The sequence below is a fragment of the Camelus bactrianus genome, chromosome 1, assembly GCF_048773025.1.
Source record: "Camelus bactrianus isolate YW-2024 breed Bactrian camel chromosome 1, ASM4877302v1, whole genome shotgun sequence".
Lineage (NCBI taxonomy): Eukaryota > Metazoa > Chordata > Mammalia > Artiodactyla > Camelidae > Camelus > Camelus bactrianus.
Window position 1 is genome coordinate 78,394,206 of NC_133539.1, and position 24,715 is coordinate 78,418,920.

The 24,715-nt window shown below is 35.8% G+C and overlaps 1 protein-coding gene across 9 annotated transcripts in view; it reads right to left on the reverse strand.

Moving 5' to 3' along the window:
- The window catches only part of NAALADL2 (N-acetylated alpha-linked acidic dipeptidase like 2), a 1,180,713-nt gene that overhangs the window by 643,090 nt on the left and 512,908 nt on the right, over positions 1-24,715 (reverse strand). For all 9 annotated transcript variants that reach the window (XM_074367722.1, XM_074367706.1, XM_045511272.2 and 6 more), the window contains one exon: positions 6,174-6,675. In XM_074367722.1, coding sequence (XP_074223823.1) covers positions 6,174-6,667 — 494 coding nt within the window. In that variant the 5' untranslated portion in view covers positions 6,668-6,675. The remainder of the gene's footprint in view (positions 1-6,173; positions 6,676-24,715) is intronic.

Below are 24,715 nucleotides of genomic sequence, written 5' to 3' on the forward strand. Positions count from 1 at the left end.
AGAATGAAATGATGGCAGAAAAGGTGGTAAGGTTATGGGTGTATCCTTTCTAACGTGCTGTATACATTTTACTTATAAGTAGGAAAAACAGTAATGCCTCTTCCATTAAGAAAAAAGATATCAGCCATAATTAGGATACATTTTCTCTTCTCACCATTTCACAGCATCTCTAGCTATCAAAAGACAACATACCTGCATATAAAAATATACTTTACCTCATTGGTTTATTCACTTTAAATATTTTATTATTATATTTGGTAATCAAATTAAGTTTTCAAAACACTTTGTTCAGCAATGTCCATATGATCTTTAGTATGTGTATATATACAAATATATATATATGTGGACACATATACTTATGTTAAAGCAGGCGGATAGCTAGGTATGAGCAGAGAAAGAGGGACGCAGGCCAAATGGCAGGAATTGGGCAAAGAGGAGAGACACAGACCAAATGCAGGAAACCATACATCATGTAAGCACCAGGGGTCCCTGGGCAGAGAAAGAAAAGCAGGAACCTCTGGGATGATAAGCAGTCACACATTTTGGGGTGACAAGTGGCCTGGAAGCCAACAAAGAAAGGGATCTCCAGTGTCCAAATGTAACCTTTTGCTCATTATGCCTTCATTTCAATAAAATTAGCCTTGCAGATTAGAAGTACCTGTCATGCGCTGATGCCATGACACTTCCAATCTAGACTAAATAAAGACAAAAATACCTCCTCCCCACCAGAAGGTGGGGTTGAGACAAAAATCAGAGAATATGACCCCAAACCCTTCCCTCCCCAATGAATATTCTGCTCATTCATTTTTACAACCTATGTCACCAGCTTGCTAAAGAAACTCAGGGCAGCTGCTCACCTGAGCCTGCCCACTCTCCCCTTGAGAGTTACTATCTATCCCTTAATATATCCCCACTTTACTTCCTTAACCTCCCTGTCTCATCTCTGAATTCCTTCTGTGGCAAGAACATAATCACCAGCAACACTTACACACTTATAGGTCATTCATTCAAATATATATATATATGATAAAGGCTCTATGACCTTATTAATACCAATAAGACACTGTACCTGCCACACTTAAGCTTCTTCTAAGTTAAAGAGCTCTCTTAACAGCCCTAAGTAAACGTTTTATACAAGATGACCAGCATCCCAAATGGCCAAAGCTGATTAGACTAGGGATAAACACTGGACAGAGTCACAAACATCTGTGACTCCCAAAAGGATAAAAATCATACTTCATTCTGAGGAACAGAAATGGAGGAATAATGTATTGGGGAACATAGAAGTTGATATTGGGAGAAAAACAAGGCAAGCAAAAAGTAGTACAGGTGGGAAGGGAGTTAAGTCACTTTGTTCAACTCTTTAGTGAAAATCAGAGGTCTATGGCTACTGGGGTCCCTGGAGCTGACTGGATCCAAATTCCATAATAATAAGGCCCCATCAGATGAATAATTCCTATTCACAGATTACTGTGGGAGCCTAGTTTCCTGTTTTGACGCTTACAAAAAACTTGCTTTATCTAAGTAGTTACTGTTCCAAGGCATGGAAGGCACACACTACAGCAACTTTTAATGGCTTATTTTAAATCTAACACATCTGAATACATCTGATATATATCTGAATATACCCTGTCTATTTACACAGAAGACACATGAAAGAAATCAACTAACCGTGTAAAAGAGTGAATTCATTTTTTCAAATACAAGTACAGGCAGAAATGTCCAAGAGAATCTTATTAGAAGATCAATACACACACACACACACACACACACACACACAGTCTTCAGATCCCTGTGTTCATGTTGACTGATTTTCTCTTATTTGTTCAACATGATACCAAGTAGGTGGCATATATGGGCTTTATTAAGGGAAAACTAAGTCTTTAAACTGGAATATGCAGTCAATATGTCTATCAAGGATTCTCTGATTCAACATATTATTCAAATATGTTCTTTTCCAAAATATTACACATAAAAACAGCACATGCGTAACCTCTACATTGAAGAAACATGACTCAGGGAATGCAATCATAAAGAGCTTTTTAAAATCCTATTTATATTAACTGGGGCTAGGTTCCTACACCTGCTTCTGGGTAAAAAACTCTAGTAATTCTGGTCACTGTTAAGTGACTTGAATTCCTCCGATGAGTAATTAAAAGGTTCAGTATCATTTAATAGTCAAAACTCTGAACTTGTCCCCACTTTCTGATCATCTCCAGATTGTGAAACTTGCAGTAGAACAAAGGAGATTAGTCATTTCTCTCTGATTTGTGTTTTTGCACTTCCTCTCTCACAGCTGAAACCTTCAAGGTTGAAACAGAGCAAGTGAGAACAGGCAAAGGCAGAGCAAGAAGTTCTCTCTCACTTGGAAGGTCCTCTGATGAACTGGCAGAGTACTCTGAATCCAGCAGGAGTAGGTAGCTGAATTTTCCGCTTGGACCTGCTTTATCAGCTCTCTGGAGACCCACCACCCACCCATCCCACACCTGGGGACTTCTCACCTTCCTTAGACATGAGTAACACACTCTTGTCTACCTCCATGCTTCCTTCTTCCAGGCATCTGACCATACCTCTAGCTCTGTCTATGGTAAGTTCTTTTCAGTCATGCAGGCAGCTTGCTTGAAAAAAGAAATACACCCTCACCTCCCTATCTCTCTTTTTCTCTGTCGCTTACTCATTTATTTTTAATGGAGGTACTGGGGATTGAATCCAGGACCTCGTGCACACTAGGCATATGCGCTCTACCACTGAGCTATACCCTCCACCAAACAGTATCTGGTTTTGATATAAGCTGTCACTTACCTAAAATCAGAACACAGCATAGTGTCTGAGTAATTATAACATAATTATATAATATAAAATCAGATTTTATAATTACATTATAAATAAGAATTATCTTTATAATGTTTTGAAAATAATCATAATATGAAAAATCTAAATGGTAAGTAAAACGATTTTCAGAATGCAGACTTGATCAATTAAACATAGATCTGTTTATCACTTATCCATGCATTCATTTCCTCCTTTAGAAAAATACTTAGTCAATGTCTCCTGTACAATAGGAGTCTAATAATGGACAAATAAAGTTTGTTCCATTCCCTGATGGAGTCTGCAGTCTAATCCATTATAAGAACATTTTTCATATTGCTCAACCGTTAGTATGTTTGGCAAGAACTGACACTGTCTTAGGGCACGAGCAGGAATGGAGAATCAACAGAGAAGAGACACAGCAAAAGATGAATAAAATAGATCAGTGAGAACCCAGAACTGATCATAAATTGACTAACAGTAACAGTTGGAACCTGTGATGTTCAGATTTAATGCCAAGAGGACTTAATGAACACAGGAACTCATAATAAGACATGTGGTTGGCATGACTACTAGGGCAACCATTGTCTTTGGATGAGGAGATGGTACTCAGAAAGTTACTGTAAACATATTTGTACCAAAATTATTATTTTTGAAGAAAAAAATCTATTATCTCAGTAAGGAAAAAACTGTGGTGATTTGAAAAAACATACTGTGAATCTGTGTCCGACCACTGAATATTGCCTAGGAGTAAAATTGCTGGTGGTTATATTTTGAAATAGTTTGTTGATTTTTGAGTTTAAAAGAATATAAGCCTTACTGTAATGCAATCCCTACTCTGAGGGAAATAATGAATATTTTTATTTAATTACACATTTAAAAAATTTTAGAACCAGCTGCCTATTTGCAAAGAGGACATGTCAGTTTTTTACATCTACAGTGCTGGAAAAAAAATAAGGCAAAGACAATAAAGGGACAAGTCTCAATCCAAAACATAGTGGGCACTTGACAGATATAAGTTTATTCTCCTTTTTCAGTTAAGGAAAAAAAAAACAGGAAATTTCAATTTGTGATTTGAGATAGAGAGAGAAAATGAGGAGAGGGTGGAGGTGGGAAAATAGTTTTTTGGATTCTTTATTTTCAAACCATCTTTCCTTCATGCGAGTAGCTACTTCCCTTTCTGCACCTACATTTTGAATTGATTTTTCTTTCTTATTTTGTGTATTTCAGTGTCTTGCATTTAGGCAACATGAATAAACCATTCCTGGCTGGAAAAAAAAAAAAAAAAAAAGGCAAAGAAAGCCAGAGGACTGTGAGGAGAAAAATCATGTAGGCTGGTTAGTACACAAAATGCATGCCACTAAGTTCCTCATGATCTCAATATAAATTTGACTCTGAACTTACTAAAAGGCCAAAGTAAAGAGAAGAGCAGGCTGGGTTATGAGACTCACTGTGTCCATAATTAAAAACTAAACAGTTGCTCAGGAAAAATGCAATTATTCTTAATATTAAGGAGTTAAATCCATGAATCCTTTTCTAGAGGATGCTTTTGTAATAGAACACATGTCCACGATGCACTTACAGTAGACAGAGCTTCACAGAGTTCTATTTTCTTTCTTCTTCTCTCCCTCTCCTTTTTAAAATAACATCCCTGTGCTAGTTAGATCTTTTTCTTTTTCTTTTTTTTTTTGGACAGATTCCTTGCCTTTCCCTTGCTCTAGGGATCTGAACTCCTCAGGATGAGGCTTCCTAGGCTCTGAGCCATCAGCCTTTCTGCTGAGTTCAGCCAATGGGACAAACTGGTAGGACAGGGCAGGAGGAAGAGAGAAGTCCTGATACTTCTCACTTTCTGTCTTCAGTGGTGTCTTTGGCTGAAGTTACATCCCCACCCCCACCCCCGCATTTGCATGTGCAGAAAGTACCAGATTTCTCCAAGTTACCCCAACTCCCTTCATCCCTCCAGTCTCAACGGTTTAGTAACGGCTTTATTTTGTTGTTAATCTCTTGGCTGCATCAGTGTCCCCTGACTGACGTCCTAGTTTTTCATCACTGATGGAATTAATTTCCCTACTTTAAATGCCCCTCTGCTTTAAATATTCAGGAAGTTTTCTGTTGCAGTGGGATCCTGACTGGTACAATCACTCATTATCAGATAATGCTGTACCTTTCAGTCAATTCAATATGAACCACTTTACATTAAGAAATAGCAGGGGAAGTGTTATTGCCTGCATACTGCAAACCCAAAGACACCTATGCAACAGTAAATGACAGACATAAAAGTGTGTAGGAAACAAATTCCTATGAATCATTCAGATGTGATATTCAGGAAGAGAATTATGATTCGCCAACATGAATACATGTGGTATTTTAGCACAAAGATTACAGATGCATCTTCAGTGGGAACACTCCCTAGAAGATCCCTAGTAATGCACACATGCCAAGATCTTGACAGTAATAAGTCACTGTAACCCAGAAAGAATATAGTTATGACCTAGAATCCTTCTCTCATCTACCTACAGACAACACCTATGATTCACCCAGGACTGTTTTTCATTGGCAAATACGGAAAATATAGGTGGAGGTGAATATCTAACCCTCCTCTTCCAGTTCCTCACTTCACTAAATATGTAAGCTAGGGAACCCTTTACAATTCAGCACATATGCTGATAATGTAACAAGCACCACAATTTAAATTACCCATTAGTTATATAACGTCAGTGGAGCTTTTCCCAGGAATTCAGAATTAAGGCCCAATAAAGAATATTTTATTCTCATTTCACTTAAAAACAACACGTTCTGGCTAGAGAGGTCAAATGCAAACTTACCTTCAGGAGAGAGGTGGCCTTTTAGAATTGCCTGCTATATGGAACCCAATGTGTTTCAATAAACATGTGCTCGTTGGGAAGCTCACTGATGCAAGGGACCAAATCCTACCAGTGCTTATCTTAGCTCTTGACCATAAGAGACAGTTATTTCAGTCCATAAAGCAGGTTTATTTTACTCCGATGTCATTAAAATTTTCAATCATATGGCTAATACCCTAGTTTTTATTACACATATATCCAGCAATCTTTGCATCCCAATTTGACCTTCCGGGACTTTCCCAAGAGAAAATTCACTGGCTTTTAATTTCCACAGTAGTTATGGTTCTCATTATCAATTATTAAAACAGTACCATAAATTTGTATTGCAGTATCATAAATCTGAAAATGTGTACCCCCCTCCGTGCAGGGTGCGCTAGTAGTTATGTTTCTCAGCTTGCAAGACTAACCTTAAACTATAGCAAAATCAATAGTTTGCTACTCCCTGTGCCACATCTTTTCCAGGAGATGAATCCCACCAACATCCACTCCTTCCACACTTACCTGAAAGACTTCTTAATATCTTCTGCTTGGATTGTCTTGAGAATCTCTTGGTATAACTGAAGATCAAGTTTTCCTGAAGATGTAGCATTTGAAGGGCATTTTTTGTGTGCATAATAGCCTATCAAAATTCCAAAAATAAATAAAATGATTGCTGTGCAAAATATTTTTAAAAGGCAGCAAAAGTTGCAGGGTTTGCTCTTTGGTGCAGATCTTGTATAATGGGTTACATAGTCAGACTCTTCTTGAAGTCTCTGAAACCTTCCTTTGGGTGAAGTTGCTGGTTGAATGGAATCAAGATTGAGGTCCGCAGTCTCGGAATTCTCCAGGTTCTGATTCTCAGCACGATCAAGCTGGAACTGCTCAAAACCAGGCTCCTCCAGTTCCTTCTCCATGTCCCACTCTAAGTCAAGGGCAGTGGCTTGAAGGTCATCACTGTCTAAGTAATGTGAATGTCCTGGAGCTCTTTGATCTGCATTGACCTTCTGATAGGCCATCTTCTTACCTGTGAAAATAAGATAAGTGTATTTTCTGAAAATAAGCCAACACTAAAGAAAACCTCCAAGGCGAAAACAAAACAGTAATCTCTATTAGGTGTCCATAAAATTTTAGTGATTATAATCAGGGGGACGTACTGCCCTGCAAAATATCACATTAATTATTTAATCTTATGTTTTGCTGTTGATGTTTACCATAAGGTAAAAAAAAGACAATAAATAAAATGTTTTTGAGACAAAAACTGTAAGAAAACATAAAATACACACACATTATGCTTTTGAGACTCAGAAGAAACAGAATCACAATTGCACAACTGTATTGAAGATAATGTATTACAATGAAGGCAAAATTTAAGCCTATACATTTTCAAAATCACGTTTATGAAAAACTAAGGACAGAAGCAATAAACCTGTGATTTGTAAGTTAGGGGGGAAAAAAGACCTTTGGATGAGTTACATTACCAGAGTTAATTTTTAAAACACAAATTCAAATTCAGTGTCAGAATAAGAATATCTGAATGAAGAAGCAACTCCCTACACATACAAGCAGAAAATATGGTATATTACCTAGTGATGAGTTATCAAAATGATTGGAAAACATAAAGGCTGCCACAAAAGGCCAACATGTTCCATGGAATTAGTGACATGAACTGGCCCGGCCCACTGAACTTTAAATAAATGTCTGGGATGGCTTTCATCCAAAGAGGGAAGCCTTTTGCCAAGCTAGGAGAGTTCAGTTTCACAACCTTGCTACAGAGTGGCAGATGGAGGGTTTTCTCCCCTACACAGTTTTGGATGACAGTTTGTTGTATCCTGCAGAGTGGTATTAGGATAACTGGGTTAATTAACTACAAGTGGTCTTCAGTCTGTATTCAGTAACACACTGGTGTATTATGGTTGCTGATTAAGAGTATTTATACTTAAATTTTCTGTGTATTAGATTTGTCATCCCAGCTGGATTCTAAGGTCCCTCACCATGTTCTATGATTTTTCTGTGTGTTCCACTGTGGTGGGTGAAAAAAAGAGCTCAACTGACAACTGATTAGCTAAGTGCCTTAGGGCCACTTGTTAACAAGTGAACTCTAATGAAAAAGATACAAAGACTGCATGAAAGGGAGTGGCATTATGCAGAGAATTATGCTTATATACAGTTCTAATCCTGGCTGGCAGCAGCCCCCACAAATTAAAATGTTCTGAATGTTTGAGAGAGTTCAAGTATAATGAAGTATTAAAGTTGACAAAGTAAAAAGTATGATTCTGACTAGATTGCTCATCTGCTACCTTGTATTCTAGGATTTATTCTTTTCCAGAGCTGACTCAATGATAGTGAATATCTAATACATGTCAGTTAGTTGGATAGGCAATGAACACAAAGATGAATGGGTCCCTACTCCTAGAGGGGATGATACAATCACACACACACACACACATCTATCTATATACACACATAAACAAGTCAGTCACATAAAGTATACAAGGCACAGTGTTGATAGATTCTAGCAGAGAATACAGGAAACGATTCCCCCTAGATATGATCTCTGAGGTCCTTTTGGCAAGAGGAGGAGGAGTTAAACTACGGCAGACCAGGGGTGTGAGAGGAGAGAAGCCAGGCAGAGGACAATTTACAAACATGCAGAGGAATGAAGATGCGTGGTGCATCGTATGTGGACTATCTGAAAAACGCAGATTGGTATACTGTGACGGAAGATGGAGCACAGGAGCCAAAGACTCAGAGTAAATGCTTGGAAAGGGTGACCTGGGGCCAAAGGCTTAACTTCTCTGTAACTCAGGGTCTTCACCTGTGAAACGGGAATGATAATACAAAACCTCATAGTGCTGTCAATAGGATTAATTGAGACAGTGAACCTAAAATATCCATTGAGTGTGACATAGGCTATAAGGGTTTGAAGAGACATTTCTGGTGTTAAAGGAGGGAGGATTGTCAAGGGTTTTTAGAAGAAATGAAAGGAGTTAAACAATGTAGAAGAAACTATATAATTCTGCAGGACATTGTGGAGAAGGGGAGGAGGTTGCGTAAAACACATACATGCGTATATTCACACATACATATGAGAGTTGAGTTCTTTTTTAACATTTAGTCTATAGGTAGAGACTAAAATATTAAAAAACAAACAAACAAACAAACACATGACATACCAACTGTTACCACGCAGATGTTTAGTTGGTACTATGTATCAGAACAGCCTCTAAGGGTGATTCTGCAGACCTTTTTTTATCCCCCTCCCTCTTTTCTGCCCTGCTTCCTTCCTTCTTCCTTTTTTCTGCTTGGCCTGGTTTCCAAGATGATTCAAGAAAGGGCAGCATTTGAATGGTCTTCAGTAACATCGAGACAAGTAGAGAAAGGGAGTGATATATGGAGTTAGTGGTAATTATTCAGATAGGTTAGGAGATGGTTGGTTAACTGATGGAAGATGACTTTAAATCACACTTGGTTAAAAAAGATGACAATATTAGAGAATAGGAAAACCTGAAGGTAGCAGAAATAAAGTATCTTTATAATCCACGATTCTAACCTTTCATATATTACAGAAGAGGAAGCTGAGGTCCAAAGGTGAATAAATCTTCAGACTGAGAAGTGATATTTTGGTACACACTTCTTAAGGTGATTTATGGTTTTATAAAAATGTAAGATTAATAAGTTAGTGGTAAACTAATGTTAAATACCTTACAATTCAGTTTTTCAATATACATTACAAAATACTGCAATTTCTTAACACTCGTCAGTATTTTTGTTTGTCTTGAAATATCAAAAAAATTTCCTGCAATCATGACATGACATTATGATACTCACTTCTTTCACTGTTCTGTTCATGCATTATTAATTTACTTAGATACTGTCTCAATGTAGTTTTCTAGATTTTTTTTCCCCTCCCACTTTAATGAATCAGAGTCTTTCTAGAGGCTTTTTAAAGAATTGAGTTGTAGAGCCTGGTTTATGCCTGAGGAAGATTTGGCACACTGGAGTGACTACAGAAATGTGAGATCCCTAACTCTGACTTCTAATACAAACATTCAGTCATTTCTCTACAAATCATTTAAAAACCAACTGCAGTGATGACACAGAGTTTTCATTTCTAGCCTGACAATAGGTATTCCATCACATGTACATCAGCAATTTAATGCTTTTCAAACATCAGACAGAGCCATCAATTAGAATGTAATGCAGATACAGATATTAACTCCTCACCATGATGGATATCTTCCTGACACCCTTACTACCACTTTTGGACTCATTACACATTTATAAATTTACACTAAATTCTATCTTCCAGGAGAGGAGTATCTGGGTAAAAGGTAGATAGAGCCATCTGATGTAACAAAATGCAAAGTATTTTAAGGAAAATTTCCAAGGAAGTAAGTACGTGACAACATGTACAATGAAACATTTTAACCTCTTACTTGGTATAGTCAGTTTATGTTTATTATAAATCCATCAGAAATCCATTTCTTTTAAAATTTATCTTGCCTTAAAGAAAAGAACTTAGCTTTTACAAAAATATAAACCTCTGCACTGACAGTTTTCTCTTCATCTGTTTAAAATGAACTCCTTAAAAGTTAAACTAAGTAATAAACTACTAAATAAAACTAACTACACATTCAATTTGGAGTTAGCACAAATTATTTAATTTGTCCCACAAAGAATGTATCTCTCTTTAAAAACCTGTGTCCCCTGAGGTCAAGTAAAGGACATTTCACATTTTTTTCACCAGAACTTTAAAATTCCCAAGTACAACAAAGACTATATTATAAAAAGAAATCTTCAGGAAAATCAGCATGTCTTAGATATGATTGTTTAATTATGCCAAACATTATATATTTTCTACAACATGTATACATGATATTTCTTTTATATTGTCTTATTACTTTTCACCTCCCCTAGATGAGTAAGAGTAAATTAAAAAACACATGAACTAGATTTTAGAATCTACCACATCGATCTTCCTCTAAAAGATATGCACTTTGGTGTAGACCAGCTCATAGAAACTTACATTTCTTCAAACAGAAACATCTGTAACCATCCTTACATTCTATATTGTATCACTTAGCCTTTTTTTTTTAATAAAATGCAATTTTTCTGCAAAGTACAATATATTCTCCATGTTTTCAACATATCTTATTCACTTAGGTGAGATCCCTTCCCACCCAGGCCCACAAAGGCTAAATTGTTTTCAAAACTCAATATACTAGAACATTTATCTTTTATATACACTTATTCCTCCGTAAGGGAAAGAAAGCAAATATAAGTTGAACTGAAAGGTATTTTTCCTAGACTATGACAAGCTTAGATCAATAAAAAAATAAATTTTTAGTCTTACTATGCATATGATTAGTTTAAAAAATTGATACTTCTGAATGCTTTCTTTCATACATTTTTACTGGCTGAAACTAAGTAAATTATGTAGAAATAAAAGATGAATACAGAATAGGCTGAAATTTCAACATATAAAATACAGTCTCTGGCTGCTATAGATTCAGCTTAACACAACACCTGGCAAGTATTTTAGATGATAAATACATGATAAAAAAGGTTTCCTTCTAATAAGTTATCTATTATGAATGCCATTTAGAAATATGATCACAGCACTATTACTTTCTTGTTCAGCAACTGCAACGAGGGAATTTACTACATGAATGCCCTGACCTTACCAATCTCCAAATCAGCAGACTCCATAGTCAAACTACTGGGTTCACATCATAGCTCTGCTCTGTAATTTAGACCAGTCGCTTAATATCGTTACACTTAAATTCCACACTCGTAAAGTGGAAATAATAATAGCACCGTATCTGTAGCATTTCTATGAGTAAATGATGTAAGTGACTAAGGATGCTTAGGAACAAGGTCTAACATATTGTAAGTGATCTATTAACAAAGATCACTCCAGAAATTCTATAGAGTTTAAGAAATTAGAAGTATTTGGCGCTTACAACTTTAGAGTACAGACTTAATTAAATTAAATTATGACCAGAGGGCTTAAGTTTCAATAATAAGAACCTGGAGATAATGAGAAATGGAGCAGTGCACTCAAGCACTTTTGAGAATGAGAAGCATCTGTTAATCATTAGCTGTGGTTCAGACAGATAAGAGAGAAGTGGGGCTAATATTTACAGAAAAATTATCATTACATTTGACTTACAACCAAAAGCTCTCTTATTATGATTAGCGTTGAGGTTAAGTCACTCTACAAAAACCACAGAACTTTTCCACAATGCTGAAGAGTTCAGTTTTCTAACTAGTGATAATTAATCATGAGCACGGGTTACACATTTTTTTTTGGTAAAAAATCATGCTTGTCATAGGTGGTTAACTTGACCCATTGACTATGCTGATACCAATAGTATTTTAACTCAAACAGTACAAAAGCCTATGTAGATCTTATCAGAATTAGGAACACATCTAAAGGCTTTCCTAGTTGTGTAAGTTATTTTACAAGTAAAATAAATGAGTCTGGCAGATTAACTTTAAAACATAAGGCAGAATCTCAATTTCCTATGACAGTTCTATGATTGAATCTTTATTGTACAACGGGGGGAAAAAATATTCACATAGTGTTTCCTGAAGCTGTGAATGTCAAATCATTTGCTGGTTTGAGTGGATTGATTTGAGGCAAAGGCATTTCTTAGAAATGTCAGTGCATCATCAAAAGGCATTCATTATGCACCTTTGTGCAGCACCGCTTTAGATGCTATACCAGTGAACTAGGAGTGCCCAGAGGAATTCTTAAATTTAAATTTAAGGATATTCCTTATAGGCTAAAAACAATTGACATAAATTTTTCAGTATGAACTTAGTTTGTACAAATAAAGCCCATATTTGTGGAATACATTTTTGTTGTTGAAAGCTTTAATGGTCTCAACTTGAGAACAGGGCCAAAGATAAAACTATAAAAAAGAATAATTCAAAAGACTCTGTTCTCTGACTTAATTTTTCAGTTTAATGAGATCTTTTTTTTTCCATATGGTTTTGTGAAATGGCCCTGGCAATTGCTATAGTATCTGTAAATGCATTAAGAATTCCTCATTTAATTGCAATTTTGTATGTTAACTACACAAAAGAAATGACAATAATTATTTGTTGTTCATGCTTCACTAATTGAATAAAGAGTGTATATAAGTAAGAGAAATTTATTATCTGTGCTTAATTTTTAAGAAAAGAAATTAGGCAAAACCAACTCTAAACGGAATAGTACACTGAAGTTAGGCAGAGCAGATAATCAAACTGGAGAGCATAAAACTAAAACTTGTCTCTGAGGCCTGAGCTACCTTGATCTCTAAATGACATGTAAAAGGTATGCTTTGGATGCCACATTAATGACTATAAATTGCAAAATGCAGTCTAAACCATTTGAGGGAAAACTGATGAAATCCAGCAGGTTTGTGTAAATTTGTTTCTACCGCTTGCATATGTATGCCCACCTGCTAGCTCCCTGAGTGGGCCAGCCTTTCTGGGTACCCATGTGCAGCCAAACTTTGTGTAAGGCACCCTAACTAAAAGGTCAGTTGGGCCCACCCGAGTTCCTGTGTTTAGAGTAAGGTTTTTCAGTATTAGAATCATGTAATTCAATACAGAATCTGGCAAACAGAAAGTTAATTTAGACATGCTGCAATGATTGTACACTCTATGGGTTACTTGAATGGGTAGTTTGAACACTCAGTACTACACAGAATATCTATCACATGAGTTTGATTTCCACTAACATCACAAAACTATTTAGGGATGTGTAAACAGCTCCTGTTCCTGCCATGACTCCCTTTCAGGTCTTTTTGGGCGTCTGATTCCCCCTAGATTCTAAAGTGTATTTTTTTCTTTCTGGTTATCATTTCCATTTACAGGAAAATGTCTAAAGTATTTATTTACTTCTAAGAATTAACATCCTTTCGCCCTTCAGAGTATTTGACGTGGCTTATATTAGAAGATAAATGACATCACAAACCATAAAATACACAAGTGTAGAGGAGAAAAAATTCTGATCGTCTGATTAAAGAAAGCTACTGTCATTGAGTTTTAATGCAATTGTGAGCTTCATTGCAGCCAGGGGGCAGAGGGTGTCTGTGGGGCCTTCTCAGGCTCAATCAGCCTTCGCCTAATCTCATTTGTTAATGCACAAGGCTGTCAGTCTTAGCTGAAGAGCTTACTTTTTCTGAGTTACCTCTTTTTGTAGTTGCAGATTTCTATGTCGGTGAGATATTTCTCTCTATCTAATCAGAGAAATCTTGAGTCTCCTTTTATCTATTAGTCTTAGATTTGGATACACAACATGCTATGTTACAGTTACATAAATGATTTACTGAACCCAAAAATGAGCCAGGACTCACTATCAGGTTAGCACTTCACATGCATTATATCATTTAATCAAATAATCTTATATGTTAAGTATCATTACCCCCATTTGATAGATGAGGTTATCTGAGACTTAGGGGTCAAATCATTTCCCCAAATTCTCACATCTATATTCAAGCACAAGCAGCTGGAATAGCACACCCAGCCTGTCAAATTCCAAAACCTACTCTTTTTAAACATTACCACATTCAGACACTCTGAAAGTCCCCAATGTTGGAGAGATGTTAGCACGTCCAGAGATCTTACGGGTTTATTTATCCCAGGTTGGTCACTAATGTGACTACAAGCCCCAGGAGGCTCAATATCCATTAAATCTGAATGGTCTGCCTTGATCCTAAGACCCCTGGGGGCCGCTCTGACTCCAGGACCTCAAAGATCTCTGTCGTTTGCTCTCCATAGCGTCGTGGTAGATAGTGATGTTTCCGGGCACTGCGGTTTTCACTAAGGGTGAAACACTTCCAAGTCCATCGCTCTGAGGGAAAGACCACAACCTCTGCTTTATGGTCTCTTCCTAGCAATACTTTCAAAATGTCTCTTTCCTCCTGCTGCTGAGGGATAAAGGGCAAAAACTGTGCTTAGAAGCTGAAAGCTACAGTTCACGTTCAATCTGTTCCTGTCCTGTTTAGGCAGCAGAACCCTTTGGTCCATCCCCACCGCTCATGGTTCACCCTGGCCTAAGAGGGCTTCGGGTGTGTCAAGAGTTAACATGTCAATACAATCACCACTTGGCTCTGAGAGCTGTCTGCCAGGAGGAGCCTCTTAGCTTGATAGATACACTGCAATTTTTTATCCTTTCAGCCAACATGAATGATCTTAAATTGCTGCTTTTTGACTATGACTCTCAGATTTCCGGGAACAGACAGATGAAGCTTTTACCTACATGAGGCCACTCAGCACTATTTTTCACATTTTTCAAAGGTACTTTATTGGCTTACTTTTTAAATATCTTTACTCTTCAAAAAGTATCAACAGGTTTCTTCAGACTGGAAGTGCTTTATTCTAAAATTTGTAACCCTGTGTTTCCTAAAATCGTAATTCAGAAAGACTATCCAAGGCCCAGGTTGGTAATCCAATGCTTCCAGAGTCTGTGCTTTTCATGTTCTGAAGGCTTCTTTCATACATACTCCTTTAGAGTGTCATGAGGAAAAAGTACCACTACATCATGATACTGTGGTTAACTGGTGGGAAAGGAAGCAGCCCAGAAAAACACACTGGTGGAGAATGCTTATGTTCACTTAAAATTCAGTAAGGGAATACATATCATATGAACCATCCCAAGGCTGTATTGGGTAAATTCTAAAATTTATTCTTCAGCTAAAGATCCAAAGAGCAAATGTAAAAAGTTTAGTATTCAGCTTTCAAACTGTTAGACCACAGAGCTAAAGACAATTAAAATTAGGGATTTAACCCAAAATACAATGACAGGAATTCATTATAGTTAACAGCATGGTATGCTCCTTATAAGACAAAGATCATGTCTATTAATTCACTTAATCTTGGGGCTAAAAATTAGTTTAATTATTATGTTTGCACAAGAAGTAGGAAGACATTAATGGAAAGAAAACAGAATTACGAAGCTTTCAACTGACAACGGATGGCAGCATCAAGACTGAAATGCTTTTTAAGAATTAAGGAGCACAAAAGAAACAATTTGCCCAAGATTTTGCTATTCTTTCTTCCTTTTAAAATGCTATATCCATAATTATACAATATATCTGAAGCTAAAAGAGAATATATTTTTATAATACTTTCTTCCAGGCCTTCTAATTCATATAAAAAATGGAATTTTATCTGAAAAAGGTTGACAAAATTATTATTTTAATGTAGAAAATTCAAGTTCTCACTATAAGTAACCTTTTATGATAATACCAGTAACTGTTAACCTTTTCAATAAAAAAGGATTTATTGAAGAAGAAACAGAAAGAGAAATACTACAGCAGTATATTACATCTGTATGGCAGTTTGACTTAGAGAAGTTAATTTTTATAACAAATTTATATACATGCATACTAGCAGTTTTGGGTAAATTAAAGCAACTAAACAACTTACTAAAAACTATACTGGACACTGCTTATGTCATTTATATTTTATTTATGGATAGGAATATTATAAAAAATGGAAGACCTCCAGTAGCACATGAAAGTAATGCTGATATGAAATTAAATGTCAGGCAAAAGGCATGAAAATGCAATATTCACAAAGGCATTGAATGTAAAATGTTTAACAGAACTTTTATATAATTGACACTATTGAAAGGTGGTTTATTTTAATACATGGAAAATTTTAAAATTCACCTAGCACTTCAATTTTAAAATGTCAACTATTATTACTTTACCAACACGAATTTTAGCTTATTTTTTCATTTATTTTCTTTCTTCCCATAATACATCCTTCATCTATTTTCTTTATATCATTTGTCTCCTTTCAGCCATGCCGATCATGTCATTTTCACTTTTCCATTCTTACTTATCTCACGGTTGATGTGGCAGGAAATTGTTGAAAATAAACAACTGACCACGAAGAGTTCACTTGATTCTTTTCCATATATTGGGAATGATGTATCTTGAGCAAGGAAGAATCAGCACTTTTTTTTTTTTTAATTAGAAATAGTGACCAACAAGACTGTTTTGCCCTACCATTCCAAACACATCAAATCTTGTCTTCAAAAAAAAATAGTAAAATTCAACTTAGCCTTAGCCTGCTGCTTGGGAGTTCTGTTCTCTGACACTGTAAGGAAAACTAAAGGTCGTTCTCACTAGCACTTCTAGGAGACTTCTTTCAGCTGCTGCGGCTGGTGAACTTCTCACCCCATTCACTCTCTGTAAGCATAACCCCTATCTTACCCACAAACCAAATCTCTCTCAATCATGTATCTCAGGAACCAAAACATTCTTTTTCTTTTCTTTCTCTACCCTTTTTTTGTTTCTATCTTGTAAAGGGCTGAGGTCTTTAATCATTCCCAGAGTAATCGTAAAACATTTCAGAGCCCAAAATAATGGAAATACTATGGTTTCTGCCTAAAAAGGAGCATAATCTTTAAGGATGCGAAAAATCAAAATTAAGTTCAAAATTAAAATAGGAGCAGCCCTGCAACACAAGTTGTAAAAATATCACTTTGCCTAGTTTAATTGTGCTAAAGATTATAGTATTGGAGGAAGAAAGTACACATTTATGTTTTACGTACCCTCTTATAGTAATTCATTTATTTAAACATCAAAACAATACCATGAAGTTACTAGTGTTATCATCCCCATTTTACAAATTGAGGACCCTACAATGAAGTCACCTGCTCTAGATCACAAAGGACTTGAACCCAAGTAGTACGGGTCCCAGAGCCTGTGTTCTTAACCACTCTGCTGTGACAGAAAACCATCACACAAGAGCATATTTTTAATTCCTCCAAAAAACAAACAAAATCAAAAGAACGTGATTGATTTTTCCATCAGACCCAAAGAAAATTTTGTAGTATGACCTTTTCGTATAATCTCCATCCCTATGCAGCTTCCTTAGAGACTTACAGGAAAAAAGTGGGAGAGAACATGGATTAACTCAGTCATTCACGCATAGGTGTAAGCCTCTGCTCTCTGGCCTCACTAAGCATGTATGTGGCTCTCCCAAATTCTCTTCACATTCCTCCTCATGGCTACTAGCTCTCATGCCCATGATTTTATTTTAATTAATTTTACAATTTTTCTTTTCAATACACTTTTCCTCTCTGGTTCTGCCCCCATGAATTAGGTCTTATTCTTAGTTTTAATGCCCATAGTTTTTAGAATAATTCTTTCACCATGTAGATGTGTATTGGACTAAACCCGTAATTTTGACAACCCCTGAATAACTCACCATCTCCTCACATTTAAATCCATGCTCTTTCAGCATTACATGTATCTTAAGAACAATCATTTAACTTCAGTGTGACAGCTTTTAAAGAAACAGGTTGAGTGAGAGTGCAAGATTTACTCGCTAAAGCGTCTTTGTGAGAACTGTAATTAAAGTATGAACAAATTTTAGAGACAGAATCCTCGAAGCCCTGAGAACAGGAAGTGTGACTACCCTTGTGGAGAGACCACGTAGGCAGACACTGAGACTATATGCAAAGGAAGCTGAGCCTGGGCATCCCAACCAATGTGCCATCCACGTGAGAACAGACCAGCTACCAGCTGATTTCCAAGTGACAAGCCTGTGGAGCAACAGAGTTGACCAGCAGTGACCTGACTGTATTCCCGATCAGATAATAAGACACAATAAAATGGTGGTTGTTCAAAGCCACGCAACATGGGAATAGTTTATAACACAGCAATAAATAACCAGAATACCACTAAAGCTATTTTTACAGAACAGCAATCAGACATCACTTGACAGCTTCACATCCCATGAGGTGTTTTATTCTGCTCTACCACGACTCTTCACAGGCTCCTTTCCGAGGCACAGAAGAGCTGTATGCCCTGGCCTCAACTTCCACTCCGATCCTTTCCCGTCTCCCGCTTTCAGCAGCACATCCCACATACTGCACATGCTCATCCCCTGCCTGGTTTGCCTTCAGGTTCCAACTCTTGAAGGTAGTTCATTTTTCCAGTTATCTTTTATCTTTATAGCCTAGCACAGTGTCTGGAACCTTGCAGCTGCTCAACAAGTGATAGGTTCCAAAAAGGCACAGTATCTTGAAGAGAGTATAGAATTTCGAGTAAGATAAATACCATCTTACCAGCAATGTGTCTTACAGCAATTACTTCAACTCTTTCAGCCTTTAAAATAGGATGCAATATCTAGTCTATGTTTCTCTAAGTGTTAATTGATAAATAAAATTAAAAAATTAGAGGCAGTTGATAAACTGTGAAACCCAATATAACTGCTACTGCTTTAAAATTCTAAACTATCAGGAATCAAGGGAGCTAGGCTTGAATTTTGAATCCATGATTACTAGCTATGACCCTTAGGGTAAATTACTTTTGTTTATATGTAAAATGATTTGTGTGTGTGAAAAGCCAATGAGAGAATTGATAAATGGACTATTTATCTTTATTATATAATAAAAGACTGTTCATGATGAATAAAAATTGACTAATACTAGTTAATCACTCTTAAGTCTATACCACACACAGCCACCTCAATTCCTGAATATTGCTGTTGGAAGGAAAAACCACAAATGAACTTGTACAACAAGTGCTTGAATTTCTCTTATCCCTGAACAGGACACAGGGCCTGGAATGAGAGTGAAACAGGAGACTTCTGGGGTGTGCATCAGATATCAAGATTGTACCCAGAAGGATGGGGACACAGGAGCCAGAGGAGGAAAGAAGCAGCTTCTGTAGAGATGGCTTCTAGAAAATTCATCCCAGAACTCACCAACTTCGAGTCCCTTAGATACAATATAAAGTTATTTACTTATACCTTTCACAACTGATGGCTGTCATGTGGGCATACCCAGAGTTAAAAATGAAATCAGGCCCTGTCTCTTAAGGGGAAAAATGTGAAGGGATCTATGGGAGAAAATTAATCAACTCCCTTCCTGCATTTAATATATTTTGAAAGGAATCTATCCAGAAAAATCCATTTAGCTATGCCCAGAACAATCAAGACTGACTGTGTGGAGATTGAAGTGCCTCAGTCCATCTGCTGATGATATTTATTGCTTTTTGGCACCTTCTACATATTTACCAAGCCTATGGAAAAGAAAGCTATGCTTCGTATTTCTAGGACAAAAACAGATGGTGCTCCAGCAGGTAATAATTTAATTAAATAGCTCCTAAAGCATGAACAAATTGTTCCAAAGAAAAGAAAATATTTCTATTTATTCTTTAAAAATAGAGAGGGGTAGGGAAAAAAAAATTAAGTTTGACTTTTAATCCAACAAAACCAGGGTTTTCTAAATTGCCTATTCTTAGAAACAAAGTGCTTCTCCCGCCCTGCCTTCTCCTAAACTGAAATCAAAATTGTCACAAATAATATTGATGCTGTTCATCAAGTTCCAGTTTTTCGTTTCTAAGAAATAAGTTTGAGCTACAATGAAACACTTTTTGATAAAGTTGAAATAGATATTCTTGGACTAATTTTTATGATATTTAAGTCAAGTTGCATAATGCACTTTGTGGACTGAACGGGATAGAAATAATGAACTACATACCTAAAATGCAGATTCTAATAATCAAAAACAAAGTCTTTCATTCCAGTTAAAGCCAAGAGGCCCTTTTAAAGCCCCTGTGATACACAGATTAGACGCCAGTATAGTAGAAACAGTAGCAATGTTGCAGCATAACAAAGATCATTCACATGGGTTTAACAAAGAAACAGGTATGAATGCAAGTACTGCAACTTACCAACTATGTGACTTTAGGACAGGAAATTAATTTTTCAAAGATTCTGTTTCCTAACCTGTGTGTACATACATGTATACACATACACACACACACAGAATGATTACAGGGTCACTTAGAGACTTCAGTTGATAAATTTCAAGTACTTAGCACATTCTTAAGACAGAAAAAGCATTCTACAAATGGCTGCCAATCATCACCACCTTTAAGATTTATTAAGCATTGTGAATATATGTACAGTATTGGAGCTATGAAAATAGAAACAAAAATATGTTAAGAAAATGCTTTAAGTAAATTACAATCTAACAGCAAAGATAAAACTTACATATACACATTTAAAGCTTAATCAAGAAGTAAATTGTGGGGTCTAAAAGAATTCAGGAATGGTGAAATTAAGGAGGGTCTCGACAGGAACTACAGCTGTGTCTTGAAAAATGAATAGGACTTAATAACGAAGTCATGAAAGAAAGATGAGCTCACGCAGGAAGTTGGGAATGAGTATCTGCATATAGGAGTCAATGAAAGGACTCTCTTGATAAAAAGGTTCACAACAGAGGGCAGTACAAAATAAGTTTAGATTGATGTGACAGGAAAGGTCTACCTATGTAAAACGTGATCATTGCAGGTTCTCCCAGGATAAAGATTCCATGAGAGTTGCATTTCACAAAAATTATATAGAACAAGGAAAGCTAGCATCAAGATCATTATTACTCATGCTTAGCATACACAAGGTCCTGGGTTCAATCCCCAGTACCCCCACTAAAATAAGTAAACCAATAAACCTAATTACCTCCCCTCTAAAAAGCAAAACAAATAAACTATTAAAAAAAATTATTACAGTGCAGCAGGTTAACTACGTTACCCTAGAGAGATATACAGATAGATAACAGTAAAGATTGAAGGTATTTATACTAAACAATGATGCCCTTTACCAAAGTTAGATTATTTAGAACTCAAAGTGTATATAATTGGCCTAATAATTGTTTGATAATTTAGCATTATACTGTTATATTTATAATATATTTAATACTTATTTATACTAAATTACTATATATTAATTTCATACAATAATTATTTAAAATTATAATATTTAAAATTTATATTATATGTATGTATGAACTCTGCCTTGTGTTAAGTGATAATGATAACAGCAATGCATTCATATCTTCAACCATCCATCTGTTCCCAAACTTTTCACTGGCAAAACGGCTGGAAAGAAAGGAGGCTGTATATTGGTATTGCTCTCATAGCTGTGGACACTGCGGGAGGAGCTAAGGGATATGAACTATGTTCAAGGTCCTTCCGTTATCTTTAAATGTATCATCTCATGAATGCTACAGAACTACTGATACCAACTGCAAACTAGCAGAGATTACTTTGAAAGCAAAATCCAACCTTGTATTTAGTTCTGAAAATTCCACCACAAGGTTAAGTGAGAATCTTTGCTTTTTTTTTTTTAAAGCTCTAACGACAAAGTTTGCAGAGTTCCATATGTATAAGAGATTTATTATGCATCGGACCAAGTCAAGTCTTGGTTTAAAAACTTGTGAACAGAATTTCCAAGGTGTTGAATCCCATTTCAATTTGTTCTTTTAACCTCGATAAGCAGTGATTCAAATATTTCAGCACGTAAAATGAGCTCCTAATTAAGAAAACATAATTTTTTCTATAACCAATAATACCTCAGAATTCAATGCCTTATCTACAGAAACCATATTAGGCAGCTGTAATTCTGCCTGGATAAGTTCATAGTATGACATACAAGCAAATGCTGCTAACCCTGGGAGAGTGCATACTTTGGGAAGATATATACTCTATCTTACTGATAAAGCAAACCTTCACCAACTAGCAAAATTAAGGTCAGAATTAAGGTAAATAAAGAAACCTGAAAACTGCTCTGATAGCATAATTTTCAGTTTAAGAATCTGAGACCTTAAAGGAAAGATCAGGGTTAGATTAACTAAAATACTCACAGAAATAACCTTTTAACAGTGTATGTCTGAAATAGGTGAGACATTGCCTTCAGAGTAACAATTCTTTTTTTTTTTTTTTTTTTGGTGGGGGAGGTGATTAGGTTTGTTTGTTTGTTTGTTTAAATAGAGGCACTGGGGATTGAACTCAGAACCTCACGCATGCTAAGCATGTACTCTACCACCGAGCTATACCCTCCCCACTAGAGTACAACAATTATTATATTTACTAAAGATGAAATGTTAAGGACAGCAAGCTAAATTAAGAAAGTATCAAGGGTGTCCTACACAACGTAAGTTAATAATAGTTATTTTAAAGCTGGCTCTTTTGCATCCTTTGCTTCTTAAGGGATCCCTCCTCTAGAGTTTCAGAAAGAAGCCTGCATGTACCTTTTACTTTGTTTCAGAAAATATGGATGTAAATAGCAGCTTTCCCTGGCCTGTTCCTTGTTCCAAAGGTTCAAAACCATTCTTTGACTTAGAACTGACTTCAACATCCCACCTCCTTCTTTAGTCCCAGACATTTAGTTTAATCTGTACACTTATACCTAAAAACGCTTCAGAAAATTTAAAAAATAATTAAGGTCCAGTGTATTTTTTTCTCAATATTGTCTCTCAAAATTTTATTGCCAAAAGAAACCAAAACAAAACACCGTCAAGAAAGTGAAAAGGCAACCCACAGAATAAGAGGAAATATTTACAAATCATATCTGATAAGGGACTCTACCTAGCATATATAAAGAACACATACAGCTCAATAAAAAGACAACTCAATTTAAAAAATGGACAAAGGATCTGAATAGACATCTCTCAAAAGAAGATATACAAATGGTAATAAGCACATGAAAAGATACTGAATGACATTAGGGAAATGCTAGTCAAAAATCACAATGAGAGAACACTTCTCACTCTTTAGGGTAGCTATGATCAAAAAGACATAGTAAGAAGAGCTGAGAATGTGGGGAAACAAATTCTGAAACATTGCTAGTGGGAATGTAAAATGGTGCAGCTGCTTTGGAAAGTAGCCTGGCATGTCCTCAAAGGGTTAAACATTATTACTGTATGATCTAGTAATTCCACTTCTAGGCATATACCTAAGGGAAATAAAAACACATTTACACAAAAATTTGTATACAACTGTTTCAGAGAAGTATTATTCACAATAACCACAAAGGGAAAACAAACCAAATATTCACTAAACAATAAAAAAAAGTATAGTATATCTATACAAAGAAATATTATTCAGCAATGAAAATGAATTAAGTATTGATACTACAACATGGATGAATCTTGGAAACATAGTAAGTGAAAGAAGTCAGTCACAAAGATCACACATTATAAGTTTCTACTTATATAAAAGGTCCAGAATAGGCAGGTCTGTAGAGACAGGAAGTAGATTAGTGACTGTATGATGTTGAAGCAGAGGCAGGGGGTGGAGCAACCATGTGACTAAATGAATGGGAGATTTTTGTAATAAAAATGTTCTAAAATTGATTTGATTATGGTGATAGTTGTACAACTCTGAATATATTAAAGACCATTAAATTGTACACCATATAGGTAGATTTTATGGTATGTGATATATATCTTATTGAAAATTTTTAAAAAAGTTTATTGCAACTCCTATTACTCTTGCTCTGCTTTTTGCTACAACTTCCTTCCCTAAATCCCAGCCAAAATTCCTTCATTTTATAACTGTTTCCAGTAACAGTGCAGGTAGTTTATATAAGTTAGAGGGAAAGAGTTGCCAAAAAGGTATACAGAAGTAAACCTATATATTCCAGACTTACAGCAGGGAAACTTTCTGGTGGGAAACTGTTATGCCTTCAAGACTTTGCTGTCCATTGATAAGATTAATGACTCCCCCTTTCCTATCCATATACTCGTATTTGCTCATAGAAAAAAGGAACATGCTTACCACATTGTTTTTTTGGTTTGTTTTATTGAACTACAATTTATTTACAGTATTGTATTTCAAGTATACAGCAAAGTGATTCATTATATATAAGTGTATATATGTGTATACATATATATTCTTTTTCAGATATATAGACACACATATTCTTTTTCAGATTATTTTCCATTATATGCTATTAAAAAATACTGAAAATAATTCTCTGTGATACACAGTAAATCCTTGTTGTTTATCTATTTTATGTAGTAGTGTGTATCTGTTAATTCCATACTCCTAATTTATCCCTCCCTCTGCCACCCCCCACTTATCCCTTGGTAACCATAAGTTTGTTTTCTATGTCTGTGAGTCTGTTTCTGTTTTGTAAATAAGTTCATTTGTATTATTTTTTAGACTCCATTTATAAATATCATGTAATATTTGTCTTCCTCTGTCTGACTTATTTCACTTAGTATGATAATCTCTAGGTCCACCCATGTTGCTGCAAATGAC